Raw genomic sequence first — 22,597 nt, 5'->3', positions numbered from 1 at the left:
GGTAACAGAATAGTTCTCTGAAACTCTTTGGGGATTTTCTTCTGGTTCACTTCCCTTATATCAGAATCATTGCCAAAAATAGTGAGCTGAGAAAAGGTATTCCTCATTTATTAGGAATCAAAAATACCATGCAGTAGAGAATTGGTGGCAGAGATATAGATTTCCCCTTTCAAAGAAAATTTTCTGATTAACTCAGGATTTTCTCATTTTTTAATTTGCCAAAAAAACATATATTTTCTGTTCCACCAGGTCTGTGCTCATTGGAACTCTTTTCAGACCATTTATCCTATGGCTATAATAATTTTATGGATCATAGACTGTCTTATTCTAGCATTGCCCTCTTCTTCCTTTCTTCTTTCCTTTCAAAATCTGTTCCTTATTTTCTTTTAATATAGCATCACTCTGGCCTTTCTTTTTATTTCTTAGTGATTGTTTTTATTAGAGCTTTATAATTATATATAGTCGTTGGATTCATCCCAACATCCTTATACATGCATGGAAATCATTTTCACTCTGGCTATCAATAAAGGTATATTTTAGAGTCTATAGGAATGAATTAAAAGTATGATTTCACAGTTTGGTAAATATCAGTTTGTAATAAAAACCACCTAGTCAAGAAAAACAAGAGTTATATCTTTGGGGGCTCTTATGATTTAAATAGAAAGATACCAAATCAAGCATCATTGAATATGGGGCATTGGGAGTCTCAAGAAGCAAGGTGAATGATTCACACAGTGTCAGGACATGTATTTCATTTCAGGAGTTACAGTTTACCCTGCTCTCCAGGTCAGCATGAACCCAGGTGGTTCATACAGACAGCTCTGTTCAAAAGTTCAGCCATGGATACATCTGGGAGTTGATTTAACAAGTTCCCTTGACTCTATTTTACATGCTCTAAGCTGTTTAACTTTTCTCCCCTGACAACACTCAATTTGCAACCTTTTTGGCTTTAGTCATATCTTCTGGCTACAATATAATTCAATTTGGAGCATTATTATTGTTACTTTTGGCTATGAGACAAGTCTGATGTTGGATATGGTTCATCATTTCTTAGAAAAAAATCTGATCAATCAGTATGTATGTTCTTCAAAAGACTAGTCATGGAACTACCATATGACCAGATAAACCACTTCTTGGTATTTATCCCTAAGACCTGAAATCAGCATACTGTAGAGATACATGCATACCCATGTTTACAGCAGCACAATTCACAAAAGCCAAACTATGGAATCAGCCTAGGTATCCATCAACAGATGAATAAATAAAGAAAATATGTTATATATAAACAATGAAGTTTTATTCAGCCATAAAGAAAAATGAAATTGTGTCATTTGTATAATAATGGATGAAACTTAAAGACTATTATGTTAAGTGAAATAAACCAAATTCAGAGAGTTAAGGATCATATGTTTTCTCTCATATGTGGAAGCTAGAGAAGAAAAAGGAAAGAAAGGATAGAGGATGATCACATTCAAAAAAAAGGGAAATCAGTAGAATAGAGGTAAGGTACCAGGGAGTGGGGAGAAGAAAGGAGGGGGAAATTGCTGGCAAGAGACATTGGCCAATTATATTGTGTGTATATACAAATATGTAACAACAAACCTCATTATTATTTGTACAACTATAATGCACCAATAAAAATGTGAAGAAAAACTAAGAAAAGAAGCTGGTCCATCATTCTATTTTATAAAATGGAAAAATGGATTTTATAAATTTGTAGAGGAAAGACTTTCACAAAGGGATCTCTATATTTGTAGGTACTCTATTTCTCAAAAAATCTTATGTGTGTGCAGTTAATTGAAATTAAACACTAAAAAACTTATTGCTTATTTTTGGATTAATTCAACAGCTATATTTCTTTTTTAATGCAAGGTATTTTTTAATATTTATTTTTTAGTTGTAGTTGTACACAACACCTTTATTTATTTATTTATTTTTATGTGGTGCTGAGGATCAAACCCAGGGCCTCACACGTGCTAGGCAAGCGCTCTACCACTGAGCCACAACCCCAGCCCAACAGCTGTATTTCTAAATTGAATCAAATTCATTTCAAGGCAGAGACCCATTGATTTAGATTTATCTAAACACTTAGAATATTCTAAGACTGAACATTGAAAACTATTAACAAGTATATGACAGTGTTCAAGTACTTTCCTTTTATTGATTAAATCACATAGTTACAAGAGGTAGATTTAAAAATATATACTTATTGCTACATATTAATTATGCAGAACAGTGGGTTTTATTGTGGCATATTTGTACATGCATATAACATAACACCTCTCTTTACCATCCACTCTTCCCTCCCCCTGCTTCTTTCACTCTAATCATTTCATTCTACTCTCTAAGAGGCAGATTCTATGAATATGGAAAGCAGTATGAAGAATCCTTGGAAAAGTTGGGATGGAAACACCATTTTACAACGTGTGATTTATACGTCAATAAAGTTGTTCAAAACCATTGTTGCTGGTCAAAAAAAAATTAAAGCTGTTCTAATAACCTATTTTTTCCTTTTTTTTTTTTTTTGGTATTGGGCATCAAACACAGGGGTGCCTAACCACTGAGCAACATCTCCAGTCTTTTTTATTTTGAGACAGAGTCTCACAAGGTTGCTTAGGGCCTCACTAAGTCTCTGAGGGTGGCCTCAAACTTGCAATCCTCCTTTTGCCTTAGCCTCTTGAATCCCTGAGACTATACACATGTGCCATCACGCCTGGCGACTCTCTGCCTTTTGAAAACAAAGTTAAAGAACAGGAAAATGAATATAAACATATGACTCAAGATGTTTTTCTTTTTTCAAAATTGGGACTCAAAATATATATTCCATTTAGTTAGAATCAAGTACTTGTAAGTGTAGACAGACTGAAATTCAAGTCCAAGTTCTATGATTAACTATTGGAGTAAACTTTGGCAATTATTGGAGCTTTCTAAACCCTATATTTTTATTTTAAAGAAAAGTCACATCTAATGAGGATGCAGAGATAAAATAAAAGAGCCTTGAACACCCTGAATAAGATTTTAGAGGAAGAAAGATTCTTGTTATGCAGCAGTTATTAATTCAAAACCATGGAGAGGGAATATGTATTCCTTCTGGCATGACAAACGGGATTCTACAACATGTACAATCAGAAAAATGAAAAAGCATAGCCCATCTATGTGTGATATACCAAGGTGCAAAAATACATTCTACTGTCATGTATAACTAACTAAAATAAATTTAAAAATTTTTAAAAATGAATCACTTGTAAGAATATCTTTAATTTTACTTAAACCTCATTAAAAGGCCACTTTTTTGCTTTTGCATTATTTTGAAAGGGGGGTTAGCCACAACATTTTTAATAGGTCTATGCTTGTTTTGGGGGCAGCCAGTAAAAATAGTTTGCTCACAGACCTCTTCATATACTCTTGTGCACTCTGACTAAATTTTATTTTTAATTTTTTTCAACTTGTTTTTAAACTTCTGCATAAAAGCATAATGAATTGTACATATTAACGGGTACCAGAAAATGTTTAGTATATTTTGTATAAAGTTTAATCAGGTTAAACATACCTATCTTCTCATTTATCATTTCTTTTTTTTATTGATTATTTAAAACATTACATAGCTCATGATATATTATCTTTCATACATTTGACTCAAATTGGGTTTTGAACTCCTATTTTCACCCCAAATACAGATTGCAGAATCACATCTGTTACATATTCACATTTTTACATAATGCCATATTAGTGACTGTTGTATTCTGCTACCTTTCCTATCCTCTACTATCCCCCCTCCCCTCCCCTCCCCTCCCATCTTCCCTCTCTACCTCCTCTGCTGTTGTTCAATTCTCTCCCTTTTTTTTCTCATTTATCATTTCTTTATGGTGAAAACTTTTAAATTTTTTCTTCTAGTTTTAGGAAATGGACAGCATGGAATTATAATCTAAAATCAATCACCCAATAGGACAAAAGTACAACAGAACTTCTTATTCCTGTATAACTGTAACTTAATACCCACTGATTAGCATTTTACCTCCTGTCTACTCTTCCTGTCCTCTGGTAACCATCATTCTACTTTCAACTTCCATGAGATAGACTATTTTAGGTCCCAAATAGGAGTGAGATTATATGGTACTTGTCTTTCTGTGTCTGGCTTATTTCAGTAACATAGTGATCTCCTGTTCCAATCATGTTGTTGCAAATGAGAGATCTTCATTCCATTTTTGTGTGTGTGGATACATCATGTAAGACATTTTCTTTATGCTTTCATCAGTTAATGGACATTTAGATTGTTTCTGTTTCTTGTCTACCGGGAATAATGCTGCAATGGCAGATATCTCTTTGACTCACTAACTTCATTTCTTTAAATATATTCCAAGTGGCAGGATTTCTCAATCCTATGGTAATTCTATTTTCAATTATTTTGGAAAAAAATCCATGCTATTTTTTACAGTGATTGAACTAACTCACACTCCTTCCAATAATATGAAAAGGTTCCCTTTACTCCAAATCCTTGTCAGCATTTATTACTTTTACTCTTTTTAATAACAACCATTTTTACTAGGGGAAGTTTAAAAGTCCTAAATCATAGATAGGCTCAAGAAGTTCTTATGTCCTATTGCACTATAGGGTGACAGATAACATTTCACAAAACTAGAAGGTTACAGACAGACATCTCTAATACTTCAATAATCAACATGTCAGATTATAAAATATTGAGGAAGAGAATGGGACAAGGAATAAACAAAAGCTTATGATTATTCCCTTTGCTCATTAATGATTCTTGAGTCTGGGGATTGGGCCACTGGGGATATTGTTTCAAAAGAATCCAAGTCTATTAATATTTTTGAGTTCAAAGTCATTATGAATTCAGAATTTAAGGGCCACACTAATACCAGCTGAGTATAAAATGCATGCTTTGCTTTCAAGAGGATAAAGTACAAAACCTTGGCTCTATACCATGCAATATGCAAAATAGAGTTCAGGCTTTAGGAACTCATTCTTCTTGCTTAGAAAGTTTAGGACAAACCTTCTCTACCCACATCATAAGTGCTTTCCATCAGCTGGTAGGTATGAAGCTCTGCCTGCTTCTATTCATCTTATTCTTACACTGCTCTCTTTGCTCACCCTCATCTTTCTGATGTGCTGTGTGTCCTGGTCCCTTTACCTGCTCAACCCATGCAAGGAAGAGACTCCTGGGCCTAAAGAGGGTCTTACTTGTCACAGGGTTCAGTGATCTAGTAGTGAGCCAACACTGAGGAACCCACGGAGGGGAAGGGGTATGTCTGCGTGTGTTTGTACACCTGCACGTGTGTGCATAGAATGGCTTGTAGGGGGAAGTAGGTGACATGGAAGGAAATAGTTTCTTTGCTCAGAAATCCTAACTTTCAGTAAAATTAGAAATTATTGCCACTCTACTACACATCTAATTTACATGAGAACTTCCTTTAATAGTTGGGCATATTTCCATTGTCTTATTAAGGACTAGGTGATAGAATGCAAAACTCAGTAAGTGTGGTGATGGGAAAACTTGAAAAATTGATGAAATCTAATCATATAAATTTTAATACTTAGAGTTGAAGAAGACATATAGTTAACTCTTTTTGCAGGAAAACGATTATGTCTTCTATTTCTCTGAGAAATAATCCTGTGAGTTCTACTTTAAATCTTTTGTGGTAGAAATTCAATTTCTAAATGACTCTCTGCACGATGAGGTGAAGCCTGTTCTTAGTAATTTTTTCCTTGGACCATTATGAGATCCATTCTTGAAGACAGTTGTGCATGGAGGTGTGGTGTTGAATACTGACTGCACAGGACATGTGGGGAGAATTTGAGTGTATCTAAGATAATTTGTGATACTTGCACTTTGTCTGAGTCAGGTATGGACCAGACACCTGTACCACTTAGCAGTATGAGTTATTGAGCCAGAAACATAGGGGTTTAGATTAAAGGAAATATTTACACATTTTTAGGTCACAAAATGTTCTTTTGATTCTGCCAATTTATTTACATAGCACAATGTTTTGAATCTCAAGAAAATAACATTTTCTTGTCCTGTGTGTCTTTCTCTGCTTTGGAAAACATTAGAATCTAATAAGGATATACTATTTTTAGGTGTTAGTTTTAAAAATAAATAAATGAATAAAATATTTTTAAAAACTCTAAGGACCCTTCAAAATCCATTTGTAATTATATCTTAATGGCACCAGCAAAGCATTTACTATTACATTATCACTTTTACCTCAGTCCTACATGCATAAAGCTTAATTATTAAAGTACGTTTATTGTACATTTACTACTTAGTGCAAATGACTAAGTGAAGCATTACATCTTCCTTATCTTAATTCTCACAAATATTCTCTGAGACAGAAAATAATCATTTTTTTTCTTTTGAACAAATGAGGCTCAGGGAGGCTAATTTGCTCAAGTCTCCTGATGCAGGGGGGTAATCAGATTAGGGTGAGGCATCATCAATTTTCTGTAACTCTAAAGTGGGCTTTCCAAAGAATGGCTCTTTCTTTTATTCATTCTTAATTTTTATCAGAAATATAGAAAACAAAGTGTATGAAACTGAATAGCTTGCCAAGTCCCACAGTTGAATTTTGAATAGCATTTGGGCTGGAAAAGAGTCTTTTCACATCCAGTTGTTATCTTTGATAGGATCTCAGTCTATTCCAACAGGTAGATCAGGACCAGCCTGCACAGGACCTGGCTGTTAGACTGAGCACAGCAGTGGTCTGCGGAGCTTCAGCTTCCTCCACATCTTCATCCTTGCCATTCATTGGATTTAATGAGAATTTTATTTGTGACATAAAACTTTACCCTTATCAAAATGAAATGATGCTGGGAAGGTACAGAGTGGTAGTCTGTAAAATAATATGCTCATATTTATCTTTTTATTTTTATTTTTATTTTTGGTGAACAAGTATTGTCACAGCAGAGAAAAATTAATTTTATTTTGTGGCAACATATTGATGATTTGAATAAAATGGAATCTAAAAAAATGAAGAAATTGTAACTTGAGAATAACATTCAACTTGTTTCTTAGGAGTATCTGGTACAGATATTAATTAACAAAGCTAAATAGTACTAAGAGTATTAAAATGTGCAATTGTTTGTATTACAGAGAAAAATCTCACTGAGGACCTAGAATGTCTACTGTGGTGCTGTGGTTATTTATATGACATATGCAATGTCTTCCTCCAGATTCCATCCTCTTTCAGTATATGTGTGAACAGAATATAAATGTGATCTGTATGTGCTTCTCTTGAATACAAATGATGAAGACAATCAAGAGTACTGTTGAGAGTAAACATGAGTAGCAAGGTGTATATAATTTCTGTTTAGGTTCAGATTTTTCTATTTGGGTAGTTGACCTGTTTACAACAATTTGATACTAAAAGGCTCCCTCTTTTGGGGGGAAGGTAGGTGACTCTGAAATGTGTGTGTTTGATGACAAAGCAGATTGGAAGAACCTAAATTAAACTGGCGATAAGACTTGATTACTATAATATAATTGCTGATTATGAAGATTAATATTATTTTTTCATTTAACATGTGAAAAAGCTGTGGTCAAATTTGACACATACTTTAAATATAAGTCAAGATTTATTGCTGGTCTCTTTTCCTCCTCAGCCTTCTTGCTGGCAGCCTCTGCCTGAGGGAGAAATCGCTCTCAGGGAAGGTGTTTTCAGATCCTCCAGGTCTTAGGTCATGATTATTGCTTTGCTTCCAGGCCTGCCTGGTGCCCAAGCATGAACAACTACACCTCTGTGAAGGAGTTCATCCTGTTGGGACTTCCTCACACTGAAGGGCTGGAGAACATGACCTTTGTCCTGTTTCTGGCCTTCTATCTGTTCGCCTTGCTGGGGAACCTGCTCATCTTTGTCACCATTCTGGCTTCATCCAGCCTGCACACCCCCATGTACTTCTTCCTGGGAAACCTGTCAGTGTTTGACATCTTCTTCCCTTCTGTGAACTCCCCCAAGATGATGGTCTCCCTGGCGGGGCAAAGCCGCACCATCTCTTACCAGGGCTGTGCCTCCCAGGTCTTCTTCTACCACACCTTGGGTGGCACTGAGTGTTTCCTGTACACAGTGATGGCCTATGACCGCTTTGTGGCCATTTGTCACCCCATGCGCTACACTGTCATCATGAACCAGAGGGTGTGCACCAGCCTGACAGTGTGCACATGGCTGGGGGGCTGTGTGCATGGGAGCATCCTCACGTTTCTCATCTTTAAGTTGCCCTACTGTGGGCCCAATGAGGTGGACAGCTTTTTCTGTGATATTCCAGTGGTGCTGTCCCTGGCCTGTGCAGACACTTCTCTAGCACAGATGGTGAGTTTCACCAACATAGGTGTGGTTGCCCTGGTGTGTTTTCTTCTTATCCTCCTTTCTTACACTCGCATTGTTCTCTCTATATTGAAAATCCGTTCCTCTGAAGGCAGGCGCAGAGCCTTCTCCACCTGCAGTGCCCACCTGACCTCCATCCTCTTGGTCTATGGACCTGTGATTCTTGTCTATCTCAGACCTGCTTCCATCCTCTGGCTGGATTCTGTTGTTCAGGTGTTAAACAATGTCATCACTCCTTCCCTCAATCCTTTGATTTATTCTTTGAGAAACAAGGATGTGAAAGTGGCCCTGAGGAAGATGGTAACTCAAATGGCTCACCCTTCTCTGCTGTAAGGTCCGCGAAGTTTTTTTTTGAATTTTTTTTTTGAAAAACCTCAAAGAGCCACTGGCTTGTTACCAAACAGTGAGTTGGGCAAAGTCACGCTCTCCTTTTTTTTGGGAGTCTTAGGAGTCATTTAGGAGAAGTTGTTTATACAACTTTTACAAAATATTTTGAGATTAAACCAGCATTTCCCCTTTTCCACTTGCCATAAAAGTATATTTTCTAGTTCGTATATTTTGAATAGTAAAACTAAAAATTGGAGTTGACATTTAAGAGTGAAATTTAAGAGTAGTATTGTGCAGTTTGGTAATTATAGTTGATATTCATATTGTAACTTCTTTGGGCTTTTACTATGCCTTTCTTTTACAAAAGAATTTAATTGATAGCCTTTTATCTTCAGCTCTGGAGAAATCTCAATTGAGAAGGTGATCATTGAACTGTGGTTTAGAATGGGAGAATGAATTATGAATGTGAGAATGAAGTTTGTAAAATAGAAGACTTTTTCAGCCAGTGATTTATATCCACTGAGGTACTTTTTCTTTCCTAAACATTGAATATATCTAAAATTAGTTAAAATAAATAAATTAATTTAATCAATAAAATTAATTGAAATAATTTAATCAATAAAATTAATTAAAATAAATATTAATATTATTTATAATGTATTTATTTTTGGAATATTTCAACACTTATATTTTTACATTTAATCAAATTCTTTTCAAGATATAAACCCATCTATTTGGAGTCATCCACTCAAACACCTAGAAAATGTACTAAAATTTTAGTTCTGTTTGTTATGTATGTGATAATGGTCAATACACTTTGCATGTATTGTCTATGTTAATTCACTGAATCCTAACAGGTAGCATGTTTCTTTTACGTATGAAGAATGTGAAAATAGGCTGTCTGAACCTTTATCTAACTCCTACCCTTTCCTGTAGTATACTGCTTTATAAGAAGAATTGAAAAAATCAAGAATTCTATATAATGACAGCTGCCTATATGTGACTTACAGTTCTGAATATTTTGTATATGTTAAGTAATGCAGACTGAACCACATTTGTGTTATTACCTATTATTATTGTCCTCATTTTCACATGTGAGAAAAGGAAGGCGCATGTGAAGGCACAAATTGGTTTAGCATTGCATACCAATAGTAGTAATGTTCTGGGGGAAAGTAGGGAAGCAGTCTGAGTAACATTCACAGAAATAGACAATTACTGGAAAATTATACCTCCTACTTTTTCACTCCGTGGTAATATTCATTCATTTTGTGAGTCATTGATTCATGATTTAACTTAAAACTATCCAAGTGGTATCAGATGGGATCTGGGTAGAATGTCTCTCTAATGGACCAAATAAAGACTAAAGGGGAAAGGTATGTAGGGGAGTACTGCCCATCTGTCTGTGAAATAAATCAAACTTGTATATGCAGTCACTTGATTTACTACCACAGTTGCTAATGTCACCATATTATCTTTCAAGGTCAATGCTATATACCTTATTTGAAAGTTCTTGGATCCTCTACATCATTGACATTGGGTGCTGATATTAGATATCTATTGTAATGCAATGAATTCCTCTAATATATGGTAGCTCAGAAAAAAATAATATATTTTCTTATACTGTATCTTATGGTCAATAGTACAGGAGTAGCCTAGTTGGGTGGCCTTAACAGGGGATTTCTCTTGGTTTTGCAGTCACTCTGTCATCCATGGAAGTAGTCATCTGACACAGGATCTCCTTGAAAGGCAGCTGTTTTGTACCTGGATATTAGTAAGAGGCCTCAGTTCCTCCCCACTGTGGGGACCTCTCTGTATCCTCACACAATGGGGCTGCTTCCCTCACAGTGAGTGAGCTGAGGGAGGGTCTCAGCGGGAGCCTCTAGAGACTGTTATGATCTTGTCTCCAAAGATATGTACCAGCACCCTTGCTTTTATTTTTCTTTGTTAGAAGGTATTGACTACTTATAGTCCGCATTTGGTCGAGGGAGAAATTAGGCTCCAGTCTTTTAAGGAAGTGCCCCCAAATCCATAGACCCATTTTCAAGCACCACAGATGTAGTTCTGCCTTATTTAAAAGTGCTCCTTAATGGAACTGTCCTTTCTCCTTTGGAATATTTCTTATTCTAATGAATGTTCTGCATGGCTTTCTTGATTTGAAAAGTTACGCTCTAATCCACTCTTCCTTTGTGAAAAGCATGTCTTTTCTGTTATATTTTTGTTCATCCTCTACCATCTCAGTAATATCTTCTCTGAACATCCCATTCCACAGTGATTTTTTTATCAGTTAGTGATTTGTATTGCTGAAATTAATCATTTTGGCAGTAAAGAATAAAGAAATTGTGACAATTCTCACATCATCATTTTGGATTGTTACATAATTCATAAATAATTTTATTGAACCATTTAATCAATGACTAGCCTAGAACACAAGTTAAAAGGGCAGCCTTTAGAGCAACATAAAATATTCATTGTTAGTTTACTATGTATAAAGCACGACACTAGCCAAAGAGAATATAATATTGAATAAGATCCTTATGATCTCTGCATTTGTGAAGTATAAGACATAGTGGAGATGACTGACCTGGAACAAATAATCGCTATGTGATGGAGATAGAGTCTTTCAATAAAGGTAGAAGAAGGGACTGTAAAAACCTGTGTTTAAAGTGCCAAGGACAAGGAAGGAAGAATCCTAGAAAACTGATCAAAAAAGTAATCCGAAGTGTTTGCCTGGAAATGAGAAATAACACAAAGATTATTCCATTTCAGCTCTTGTAATGTCAAACTTGGCTAACTTGAGCACTGGAAATGAATGAAATGGCACCTTCAGAAATAAAGCCTGATGGAAATATTGTTAAAATACTTTGAACAGCTTAGTCTATCACAATGACCCATTGCTGAATGTTTTTGCTTTCTAGTAAAGGAGGATTCTCTACAGACAGGGACGTCATTGTGATGAATTTATTATTTTAGCAAGTAATATGGCAGTACTTTAATGAATAACCTATCTTTTCAACTCTCCCACAATCTTTCTGACATAAACTTATGCAGAATATCTCTTCATTGCTCTAATGCACTTTATACAATGTTCTTTGCTTTGTAAGTACCTCCCCAAATCTGCTCTGAACTTCAGAAATGTTATCACTATTTAACCCAGTGAATGAGCTAGCAGCAACTGTCTGTGGATCAAGACTAAGGAAAGGATTTCCATTATCTTTACTAAAACTTTGCTGTAATAAAGCTCTAAAGGAATGGACTGACCTCAGCTGCCTCTGTTGAGCTGGAGACTCCCTTCAGCTCTGACCACCTCAGCTATGATCCTTAATGGTATTCCAATGCAGTCACACATGTGGCCCATTAGGTTGACTCACTCTTACTCAAAAGTACTCACAAATTCTACTATAAACTCACTCATTTTTTCCTAAAATGTTCACAACTTGATCTTTTCCATCTGTGATTACTATTCTTGACTTCCCAATGTTTGAGAAGATCAAACATTTCCCTCCCATGTCAAACATTTCCCCCAGAAATGACTGAGATAAACCAAAAGGGGTCAGACTACATCAAAATAGCATTTTAATTACTAATAAACAAGTTACATAATTACTAAATTGAAGCTTGTGTTTTACTTTGAAGCCAAAGCTTTTTTAAATCTGTCCCTTAGTGAATGCATTTGGTTTCATTTTATTCCAGTGTCTGGAATCCTTCTCAGAGATTTCAGTTTAGATTTCCCTTTTCCTTGTATCACAATGTGGGTGTGTAGCTCAATGGTGGCTGTAACAGACAGATCAGTTACAACCCAGTAACATCATAGTCCTACTGTTAGTTAGCAAGGTGGGCATCAGGGATCCATCTATATCTATGGATATTACATATCAAAACACCAAAGATATGGAGGACCCCAAATTTCAACTCAGTGATCGTTAAAATGAAGTACTTCTTTCTATTCCCATTGAAACAACTAATGTCTGGAATAAAACTAAACATGGCTGTCTATGTGCACTGATATATGAAGGTCTACATTAATCTGACAAAATGGACCAGGGGGAAACAACACCCTTTAGGACAGTGAGTAGTGAGAATAGATAGGTGGTGAGATTACACGTCTAAAGAAGTCATTCTACAACATAGTTTGGTCTTATGAGGCTTATCATTGATGCCAGAAACAAGATATAATCACTTAATCTGAGCCATAAGAAATAACTTACAATCTTTGGCCATAGACAAAAAAAACGTAGATATAAATAAAGATTCATATGTGAATATTCACAGGAACATTATTGGTAATATCAAAAAACAGGAAACATCCCAAATGTCTGTCATCTGACGAAGAAATAAACAAGATGCAGTATTGTCATACATTGGCATATTATTTACAATAAAAGGACAAATTATTTTTACATATCATGGTATGGAAGAATCTCAGAAAAATTGTGGTAATTGTAAAATTCAGATTTAACTGGCTATATATTATACAATTCCATTTAAGTAAAATGCATAGAAAAGACAAGTGTATACTGATCAAAAGTCAATCAATGCTCTGTTGGGGAGTTGGAGTGAGAACTGATCACAAGTGGGCTACAGGAAATTTGGAGGACGATGGAAATGGTTTGGATTTGGGGAATGTTTCATAATTCTAAATAACTACTAAATGATTAAGTTTATATTTAGAGCAAGGGAATTTTATGGTCTATGAATTTTATCTTGATAAAACTCTTGAAACGTAAAAATGAATTTTATCTTGTGTGTGCAGGGGAGAGAAAATACCGATTTTCAAGGATATTTCAAGCTATCGGCAGGTAAACTAACATGGCAAAGAAAGCCTAAATTATTGCAGAAGGAGAGTTCTTGATTACAATCATCCAGCTCACTCTGCATTAGCTGTACATTCACTAAGCAGCCTCCCAAGAAAGTATGTTGCTTTGAAGGTAAAATTTTTCTATTTATGAAAGTATATGCTGGTCCACTATTGCATGCATTCTAGTTGTTATGATTTATATGAAGTGTCTTCCAAAAAGTCAGGCATGAGACAAAACAATAATGTCCAGGGTGAAATGATTAAAGTATGAGAGATATAACCTAACCAGTGGGTTAATGCACTGGTATGGACTACCTGGGTGGTAACTGAAAGCAGGTAGGTGTGAGTGGAGGACCTAGGTCACTGGGAGCAAGCCTTTGGAGTTTATATTTTGCCCTTGTGAGTGGAGGAGTTCTTTTTCTGCTTTCTTGTTGCCACATCTTGAGTGGATTTCCTCTGCCATGTCCTTCTGCTCTAATGTTCTGTCTCATCACTGATATGCATGCAGCAAAGGAGTTGGCTGAACATGGACTGAACCTCTGAATCCTTGAATCAAAATGAACCTTTCCTCCTTTTTTAAGTTGTTCTTGTCAAATCTATAGCCATAGTGATGAAAAAGCTGACTAAAATAGTAGTGACTATGGTATTCCAATTCCTCTTGTGAATTTATGTATTAGTTTCGATTTGTGTTACACAAATGACATATACATCAATTCTTTTTTTTTTTGGGGGGGGGACTGGGGATTGAACCCAGGGCCTTGTGCATGCAAGGCAAGCCCTCTACAAACTGAGCTATATCCTCAGCCCCCTCATTGATTCTTGTATAAAAGTTATATATGTCTGTCTTGAGAGTGAGTGCCTTGGGAAAATGATTGATTTTTTCTGTCTGACCAATATGATATTTCTGTCATGGATATTTGTACAATTAATGATGGTACAATTTGGGACAGTTATACTACTTTTTACTTTAGTGTGTCTTGGGATTGTGCTAAGAACAGCAATTCGGGGAAGTTGAAATAAGATGGCACATGCAGACTTACTTTTGCTTGTATTATTTCCTAACAGTGTGTGTGTGTGTGTGTGTGTGTGTGTGTGTGTGTGTGTGATTTATAAGGATAGTAATTATGAGTAACCCTTAACAGAATTAATTTCCAAAATTACATACGTACAAAGTAAAACACTCAATTTATAACAAGGGCAACTGAAAAGAGATGATTGAAGAACATCACTAATTATACATAAATTTAGGGTTGGCCTGATTTTCCCCAACTCTGAAATGCTTTTCATATTGACTCAAAAAAGAAAATGAGAAATTGAAATGAAATAGATAATTAAAATCATATTAATATGTTATTTTCCACAACTTACACATGGAGCCATTTAATAGGTGTCACCAACCACACTTATTTACTTTTGATTAGTTGATAATGGTGATGATTTTGAAATCTTTAAAACATTTCTAAATTTGTACAAAATTTTTTAGAGGACTATAAGCACTAGAAACGAAACTATAGCCTTAGCTCATGGTACAGGAAATAGAAATATCCATACACTGAAAAACTATTCAACAGCAATTAAGGAAAATTCTAGTGCTATATATGCAACAAATCATTTTGCTCAGTGAAAAAAGCCAGATAAAAAGAAAACATATTTTACAAACCACTTAAAATAAATGCCAAGCAAAGGTAAATATATAGGGATGGGAAATAGACTAGCAATTACCTAGATATGGTGTGAGAATTAAGCAGGATTATAAATGAACTTGAAGTAATTCTTAGTGGAAGGAAATGTTTTAAAATTGTATTTGGTGATATCTGTACCTCTGTGAATATATACTCTGCCTTGAGTTGTATACTTAAAATGCATGGGTTTATGGCATGTAAGTTATATATATTTCCTCCATTTAGTTAGAACTGAGCATATTTTTTTTAAGTACAGAGAGACTGAAATTCAAATCCAATTTCTATGATTGGTTTTTGGAGTAAGTTTGGCAATTATTTGAACTTTCTAAGCTCCATTTTTTTCCACTTAAAATAAAAGTAACATCTAACAAGGAAAAAAGGGCCTTCAATAGTTTGGTTTGAGAAGAGATCTATAGTATGCAGTAATTATTAATTTAAAGCCATAGAGAAGAAGGTCTCTCTTGTATTCCTAATGGCCTTATGAAAGACAATGGCTATAAGAACATTTTTAGGACTTCTAGATCTTGCTATAGTTGTCATTTTATGCCTTTTGTATTATTTATAAGGGAGTTTCTACAAAACATTTTCATTAGGTCTATGTATTTACATGGTGGTTGTAAGCTCACAGACCTGCTAATCCACCTTTATGTGCAGTGTTTTATTCTCTATGCAGAGGGCCCCTTGAAGTGTACATTGAACCCATCAGAATAATGAAAATGTACTGAAATAAACATCCATCACAGTCTTAAGGGAATATAAAAAGAAGAGTTTTCAGACAATGGAAAGATTTGAATACAACCAGTTGTACAAGTCCTAATGGAGAGTCATAGAGGTAACTGTGGAAGACAGTGGCAGGGGTATGCTTTGTGTGTTTCTTTCCTAATCCCCAGCTCTTTATTTAAATTCAGATCCTCCCAGCACAGCATCACAGGAAAATCTCAGGTATCTGAAGCAAGGGATAGCTCCACGAGTGGAAAATCAAAAGCTTCTTCACAGCAAAGAAAACAATCAAGAAGGTAAAGAGTGAGCTGACAGAATGGAAGAAAAATCTTTGCCACATGCTCCTCAGAGGGAGTGTTAATCTCCAGAATATATAAGGAATTACAAAAATTTAACACCAAAAGCAAAAATTAATTGGATTATTTGTGGTTTGTCAAAACAAAACAAAACCACAAATAACCCAATTAATAAATGGACAAAGGGACTGAACAGGCACTTCACAGAAGAAGAAATATGATTGGTCAACAAATATATGAAAAAATGTTCAACATCTCTAGCAGTTAGAGAAATGCAAATTAAAATTACACTGAGATTTTATCTCACCACAGGACACCTATGTTGCCTCCATAGCTTAGTTATTGTGAATTGTTCTGCTATAAACAATGTGGCGGTATCACTGTAGTATGCTGACTTTAAATTCTTTGGATTTGTACTGAAGAGTGGAATAGCTGGGTCAAATTGTGGTTCCATTTCTAGTTGTCTTATGAGTCTCCATACTGCCCTCAAGAGTGGTTGCTCCACTTTGCAGTCCCACCAACAATGTATGAATGTACTTTCCCCCCCATATCCTTGCCAACAATTATTGTTGCTTGTATTCTTGATAATTGACTTATTGACTAGAGTGAGATGGAATATCAGTGTAGTTTTAGTTTGCATTTCTCTAATTGCTAGAGCTGTTGAACTTTTTTTTCTGCATTTGTTGACCATTTGTATTCTTTCTTTTGAGAAGTGTCTGTTCAGTTGCTTTTCCCATTTATTGATTTTTTTTTGTATTAAGTTTTTTAATTACTTTATATATCCTGGAAATGAATGTCCTATCTGAAGATCAGGTGGCAAAGATTTTTGCCCATTCTGTAGGCTCTTTTTTATACTCTTGATTTGTTTCCCTTACATTGGAGAAAAAATGGTCTTTTCAACAAATGGTGCTGAGAAACTTGGAAATTCATATGTAGTAGAATTAAAATTTAACCCCTGTCTCTCACCAAGCACAAAACTCAACTCAAAGTTGATCAAAGACCTAGGAATTAGCCCAGAAACCCTGTGCCTGCTGGAAGAAAATGTAGGCCCAACATTCCAATATATCAGCCAGGAACTGACTTTCTTAACAAGATTCCTAAAGAAAGAAATAGAACAAAAAAAATCAATAAATGGAATAGCATCAAATTACAAAAGCTTCTTCACAGCTATGTAGCTCTTTTTCACCATTTTAACCTTTTGAAATGTTTTTGTTTTACCTTTTAAATATATGTGCCTGTCACAAATCAACAATACATTGCTATAATAATTAATTTATACAATATTATGTCTTTTAAAATAATATACTTTTTTATAATACTTCTTATCATTTCTGTTTCTCTTTATCTCTCTGTGTATTTGAATTATCATTCAATACAGTTCTGTTTTTACAGGCCTCCTTTTAGTTTTTATTGTTAAACATATTATATTTCTTTAAGTTTCATGTTCCCTAGTACTAGATAGAGGCAATTGCTTTTAAATTGGCTAAGAAAAGTGAGAAAATATGCATTTAAGTGGTCTTTTACAATTACATAATTTGTTATCTGTGCTTCTTTTTAATGTGAATTCAGATTATTGTATATAGTCACTTTTTTCAGCTTAAACAACTTCATTTATTTTTTCTTCTAAAGTGGGTCGGCTAGAAGCAATTTTACATGTTTGTTTGTTTGTTTTGTTGATCTGAGAATATCTTTTACCTTTATGTTTTAAAAATAATTTTGTTACATTTAAGGTCTTGGTTGATTATTTATTCATTTGCATTTATTGTTTATTATTTTATTTATTATATTATAATTATTAATAATATTAATAAATTATTATATTAAAATTAAAATATTGATATTAATATTATCTTCACATTTATCTTACTTGGATAGTTATTCCACTTCTTGCTGTCTCTGTTGTTTCTCATGAGAAGTTAATTTTAAGGTTGTTTCCTTGTAAGTGAAAAATGACCAAAAATTAGTTATTTTTTCCTTGTTGGAAAATGGGATGATGTATTGTACAATTTGCTATTGATTTAGGAGTCTTGTGTCTTAATATATGGTCAACTTGTGTCATTGTCCACATATTTCCAGTACCTAAACCAGACTTATAATATACCAACATTTTAAAACCAGTTTAAACTGCACAATTAAATTGTTTTAATTACTTATCAACTTGTTTCTGGTCCATTACTTTATCACCTAGTGTTACTGCAATATTTAACAGCTTAGATGAGGGCTGATCTGGGTCCGGTGATCCCAAGAGACCCCAGAGACAATGCTAAGAAACTTTTGAACACTAACAGAAGCTGTTTGACTTTCCAGCGAGATTTACTTTATTTTTTGATTCACTAACATCTGCACCATATTTGGAACAGGATGTTTTTTATGCATCAGTGTATGGAGGACAATGATATACGAATGGTGTTTTACATATTTGTTGTATTAAATGTCTTTAGTTTTTTTTCTTTGTTCATATTATTCTTCTCTTTTGTCTGGTTTCTTAGATTTTCTTTCCAACTTTTCTCCAACCAACAGCCAATCTCTGTTGTCTCCTCTTCCATTCCTCCTGTGAATTATTGCTTCTAACTTCTCTCTTCCTCCCTGGTGAACATTTCGTGCTATGCTACCTCTGTTCTCTTGTCTGCCATTTGAAATTGTAAACTGGTTTAACAAATTCTCTGTTTATACTATATATAGTTATTGAACTCATCATTTTGGTTTAATGTAAGAAAGTAATAGATACTTTAGTGGGAGCTATTAGGTTTAAGGTTATATATTGTTTACACTAGGTGCTGTTGATATTGGTTTCACCATTAAAGGTGAAGCAATGAAAACCTTCAGGGACACTATAGGCCTACAGGGTAGAATTTGTGCTGCCTTAGATCCATACTTCTAGATGGGAAAACACATGAACAACATGAAAAGACAAGGGAATAAAGCACCTCAAACAAACCAAGATGCTTCAGCAACAGAAGCTACTAGTAACACAATAGAAGAAATGTCCAAGAAAGAATTCAGAATGTACATAATTCAACGGATTTTTGAAGCAAAGGATAGGGAGTATAATCAAAGAAAAATACAGTAAGTGAAAGATCACATCAATAAAGAGTTAGAGATTGTGAAAAGAAAAACAAGCAGAAATCCTTGAAATAAAGAAATCATTAAGCCATTTTATAAATTAAATAGAAAGCATCATCAACAGACTAGACCACTTTGAAGACAGAACCTCAGACAATGAAGATAAAATATATAATTTTGAATGTAGAGTTGATCATGTGGAGAAGATGATAAGAAACCATAAACAGAACATCCAAGAATTATGGGATAACATAATCAGGCCAAATTTAAGAGTTTTTGGAATAGATGAAGAAGCAGAGATACAAACAAAAGGAATGCACAATCTTTTCAACGATATAATAGCAGAAAATTTCCCAAAACTAAAGAATGGAATGGAAAATAAAATATAAGAGGCTTATAGGACCCCAAATATACAAAATTATAGCAGACCCACATCAAAACACATTGTAATGAGAATGACTAACACACAGAATAAAGTTAAAATCTTAAAGGCTGTGAGAGAAAAAAATCAAACTATGCATAGGGGGAAACCAATTCGAATTTCAACTGATTTCTCAATCCAGACCCTCAAAACTAGAAGTTTCTGGAATAATATATTTCAAGCTCTGAAAGAAAATGAACGCCAACCAAGAATTTTATATCCAGCAAAATTAAGTTCTAGATTTGAAGATGAAATTAAAACCTTCCATGATAAACAAAAATTAAAAGAATTCACAACTAGAAAGCCTACAATACAGAGCATTCTCAACAAAATATTCCATGAGGATGAAGTTAAAAAAAAGTGAAAACAAGCAAAGGGAGGATCTACACTAAATGAATATTCAATCAAAGAGAAACTAAGACAAATCAAAACCCAGAAATAAATCACAATGACAGGAAATACAAATCATATCTCAATAATAACATTGAAAGTTAATGCCATAAAATTATCAACCAAAAGATCTAGATTAGCAGATTGGATTAAAAAGCAAGACCCAACAATATGCTGTCTTCAAGAGACTCATCTCATGGGCAAAGGCATCCACAGGCTGAAGGTGAAAGGATGGGAAAAAACTTATTACTCATAATTGTGTAAACAAGCAGGGGTTTCCATTCTCATCTCAGATAAAGTAGACTTTAAACCAAAATTAATCAGAAAAGACAAATAATGGCATTTCATACTTCTTAAGGGAAATATATATAGGCAGGACATAACAGTTATAAATATTTATGCCCCAAACAATGGAACATCTATGTACATCAAACAAACCCTTCTCAATTTCAAGAGTCAAATAGATCATAATACAATAATACTGGGTGAATTTAACATACTTTAATACACTTCTCTCACTACTGGACAAATCTTCCAAATACAAACTAAATAAGAAAACTATAGAACCAAATAATATAGTCAACAATTTAGACTTATCAGACATATATAGAATATTTCATTCATCAACAAGTAAATATACTTTCTTCTCAGCAGGACATGGCTCCTTCTTTTAGACCATATTTATGCCACAAAGCAACTCTTAGTAAATACAAAAACAAACAAACAAACAGAGATAATACCCCACATACTATTTTATCAGACCACAATGGAATGAAATTAGAAATAAAGGATAAAATAAAAAATACAAGCTATTGTAACAAATGGAGACTAAATAATACACTATTGAATGATGACTGGATAGTAGAAGGAATCAAGGATGAAATAAGAAAATTCTTAGAGATAAATAAGAACACTGATACAATATGTCAAAATCTCTGTGATTCTATGAAGGCAGCACTAAGAGGAAAGTTTCTTGTACTGAGCACATTCATTAAAAGATTAAAAGTCAACAAATAAATGACCTAACAATACATTGCAAAGCCCTATCAAAACAAGAACAAATTTACACCAAGAGCAGTAGAAGACAGGAAATAATTAAAATCAGAGCTGAAGTCAATGAAATCAAAACAAAAGAAACAATTGAAAAAATTGACAAAACAAAAATTTGGTTCTTTGAAAGAATAAATAAAATAGATAACACCCTGGCCATGTTAACAAAGAGAAAAAGAGAGAAAACTCAAATTACTAAAACTCAAAATGAAGAAGAAAATATCACAATGGACATGTGTGAAATACAGAAGGTAATTAGAAAATATTTTGAAAATTTATATTCCAATAAAGTAGAAAATATTGAAGACATTGACAAATTTCTAGAGATATTTTACCTACCTGAATTGAGTGAAGATGTCATTCATGATTTAAATAGATCAATTTCAAGTAATGAAATAGAAAATGCCATCAAAACCTACCAATCAAGAAAAGCCCAGAACCAGATGGATTCTCAGCTGAGTTCTACAAGACTTCCAAAGAGGAATTAATTAATACTTTTAAAGTATTTCATGAAATAGAAAAAGGAGGGAACCCTTCCAAACTCATTCTATGAGACAAATATCACCCTGATACCAAAACCAGACAAAGACAAGGAAATCAAGGAAAGAAAACAACGCCAGATATTGATCCCTGATGAACATAGATAAACAAATTCTCAATAAAATTTGGTAAGTTGCATACAAAAACATATTTAAAAGATTGTGCAACATGATCAAGTGGAGTTAATCCCAGGGATGCAGGGTTGGTTCAACATATGGAAATCAATAAATGTGATTCATCATATTAATAGACTTAAAAATAAAAATCATATGATCATCTCAATAGATGCAGAAAAAGCATTTGACAAAATAATCACACCTTCATGTTCAAAACACTAGAAAAACTAGAGATAGTAGGAACATACCTCAACATGGTAAAAGCTATATATTCTAAACCCAAGGCTGGCATCATTCTAAATGAAGAAAAATTGAAAACATTCCTTCTAAAAACTGGAACAAGACAAGGATATCTTCTTTCACCACTTCTATTCAACATAATCCTTGAAACTGTATCCAGAGCAATTAGACAAAAGAAAAAATTAAAGGTAAAATAGGTAAATGAGAACTCAAACTATCACTATTTGCTGATGATATAATTCTATATCCAGAAGATCCAAAACATTTCAACAGAAAACTTCTAGAACTCATAAATGAATTCAGGAAAGTAGCAGGATATAAAATCAACACTCAGAAATCAAATGCATTCCTATACATCAGTGATGAATCCACTGAAAGAGAAATTAGGAAAACTACCCTATACACAATAGTCTTTAAACAAACAAACAAACAAACAAACAAACAAATAAATAAAATAGTTGGGAACCAATCTAACAAAAGAGGTGAAAGACTTCTACTATTAAAACTAGAGAACACTAAAGAAAGACATTGAAAACCTCAGAAGATGCTAAGTTCTCCCATTTTCCTGGATAGGCAGAATTAATATTGTCAAAATAGCTATACTACCAAAACCATTATACA

General features: G+C 34.1%; 1 protein-coding gene across 1 annotated transcript; it reads left to right on the top strand.

The window, feature by feature from the left end:
* Positions 1-7,736: 7,736 nt before the first annotated feature.
* LOC308641628 (olfactory receptor 10D3-like) lies at positions 7,737-8,669 on the top strand (the record flags this gene model as incomplete). Its single annotated transcript, XM_081280276.1, has 1 exon — positions 7,737-8,669. One exon carries the CDS (start codon positions 7,737-7,739, stop codon positions 8,667-8,669), a length of 933 nt encoding a protein of 310 aa, XP_081136402.1.
* Positions 8,670-22,597: the final 13,928 nt, after the last annotated feature.

This window comes from Spermophilus citellus, assembly GCF_964194105.1.
Source record: "Spermophilus citellus genome assembly, chromosome: 2".
Lineage (NCBI taxonomy): Eukaryota > Metazoa > Chordata > Mammalia > Rodentia > Sciuridae > Spermophilus > Spermophilus citellus.
This window is presented reverse-complemented; position numbering and strand designations above follow the sequence as displayed.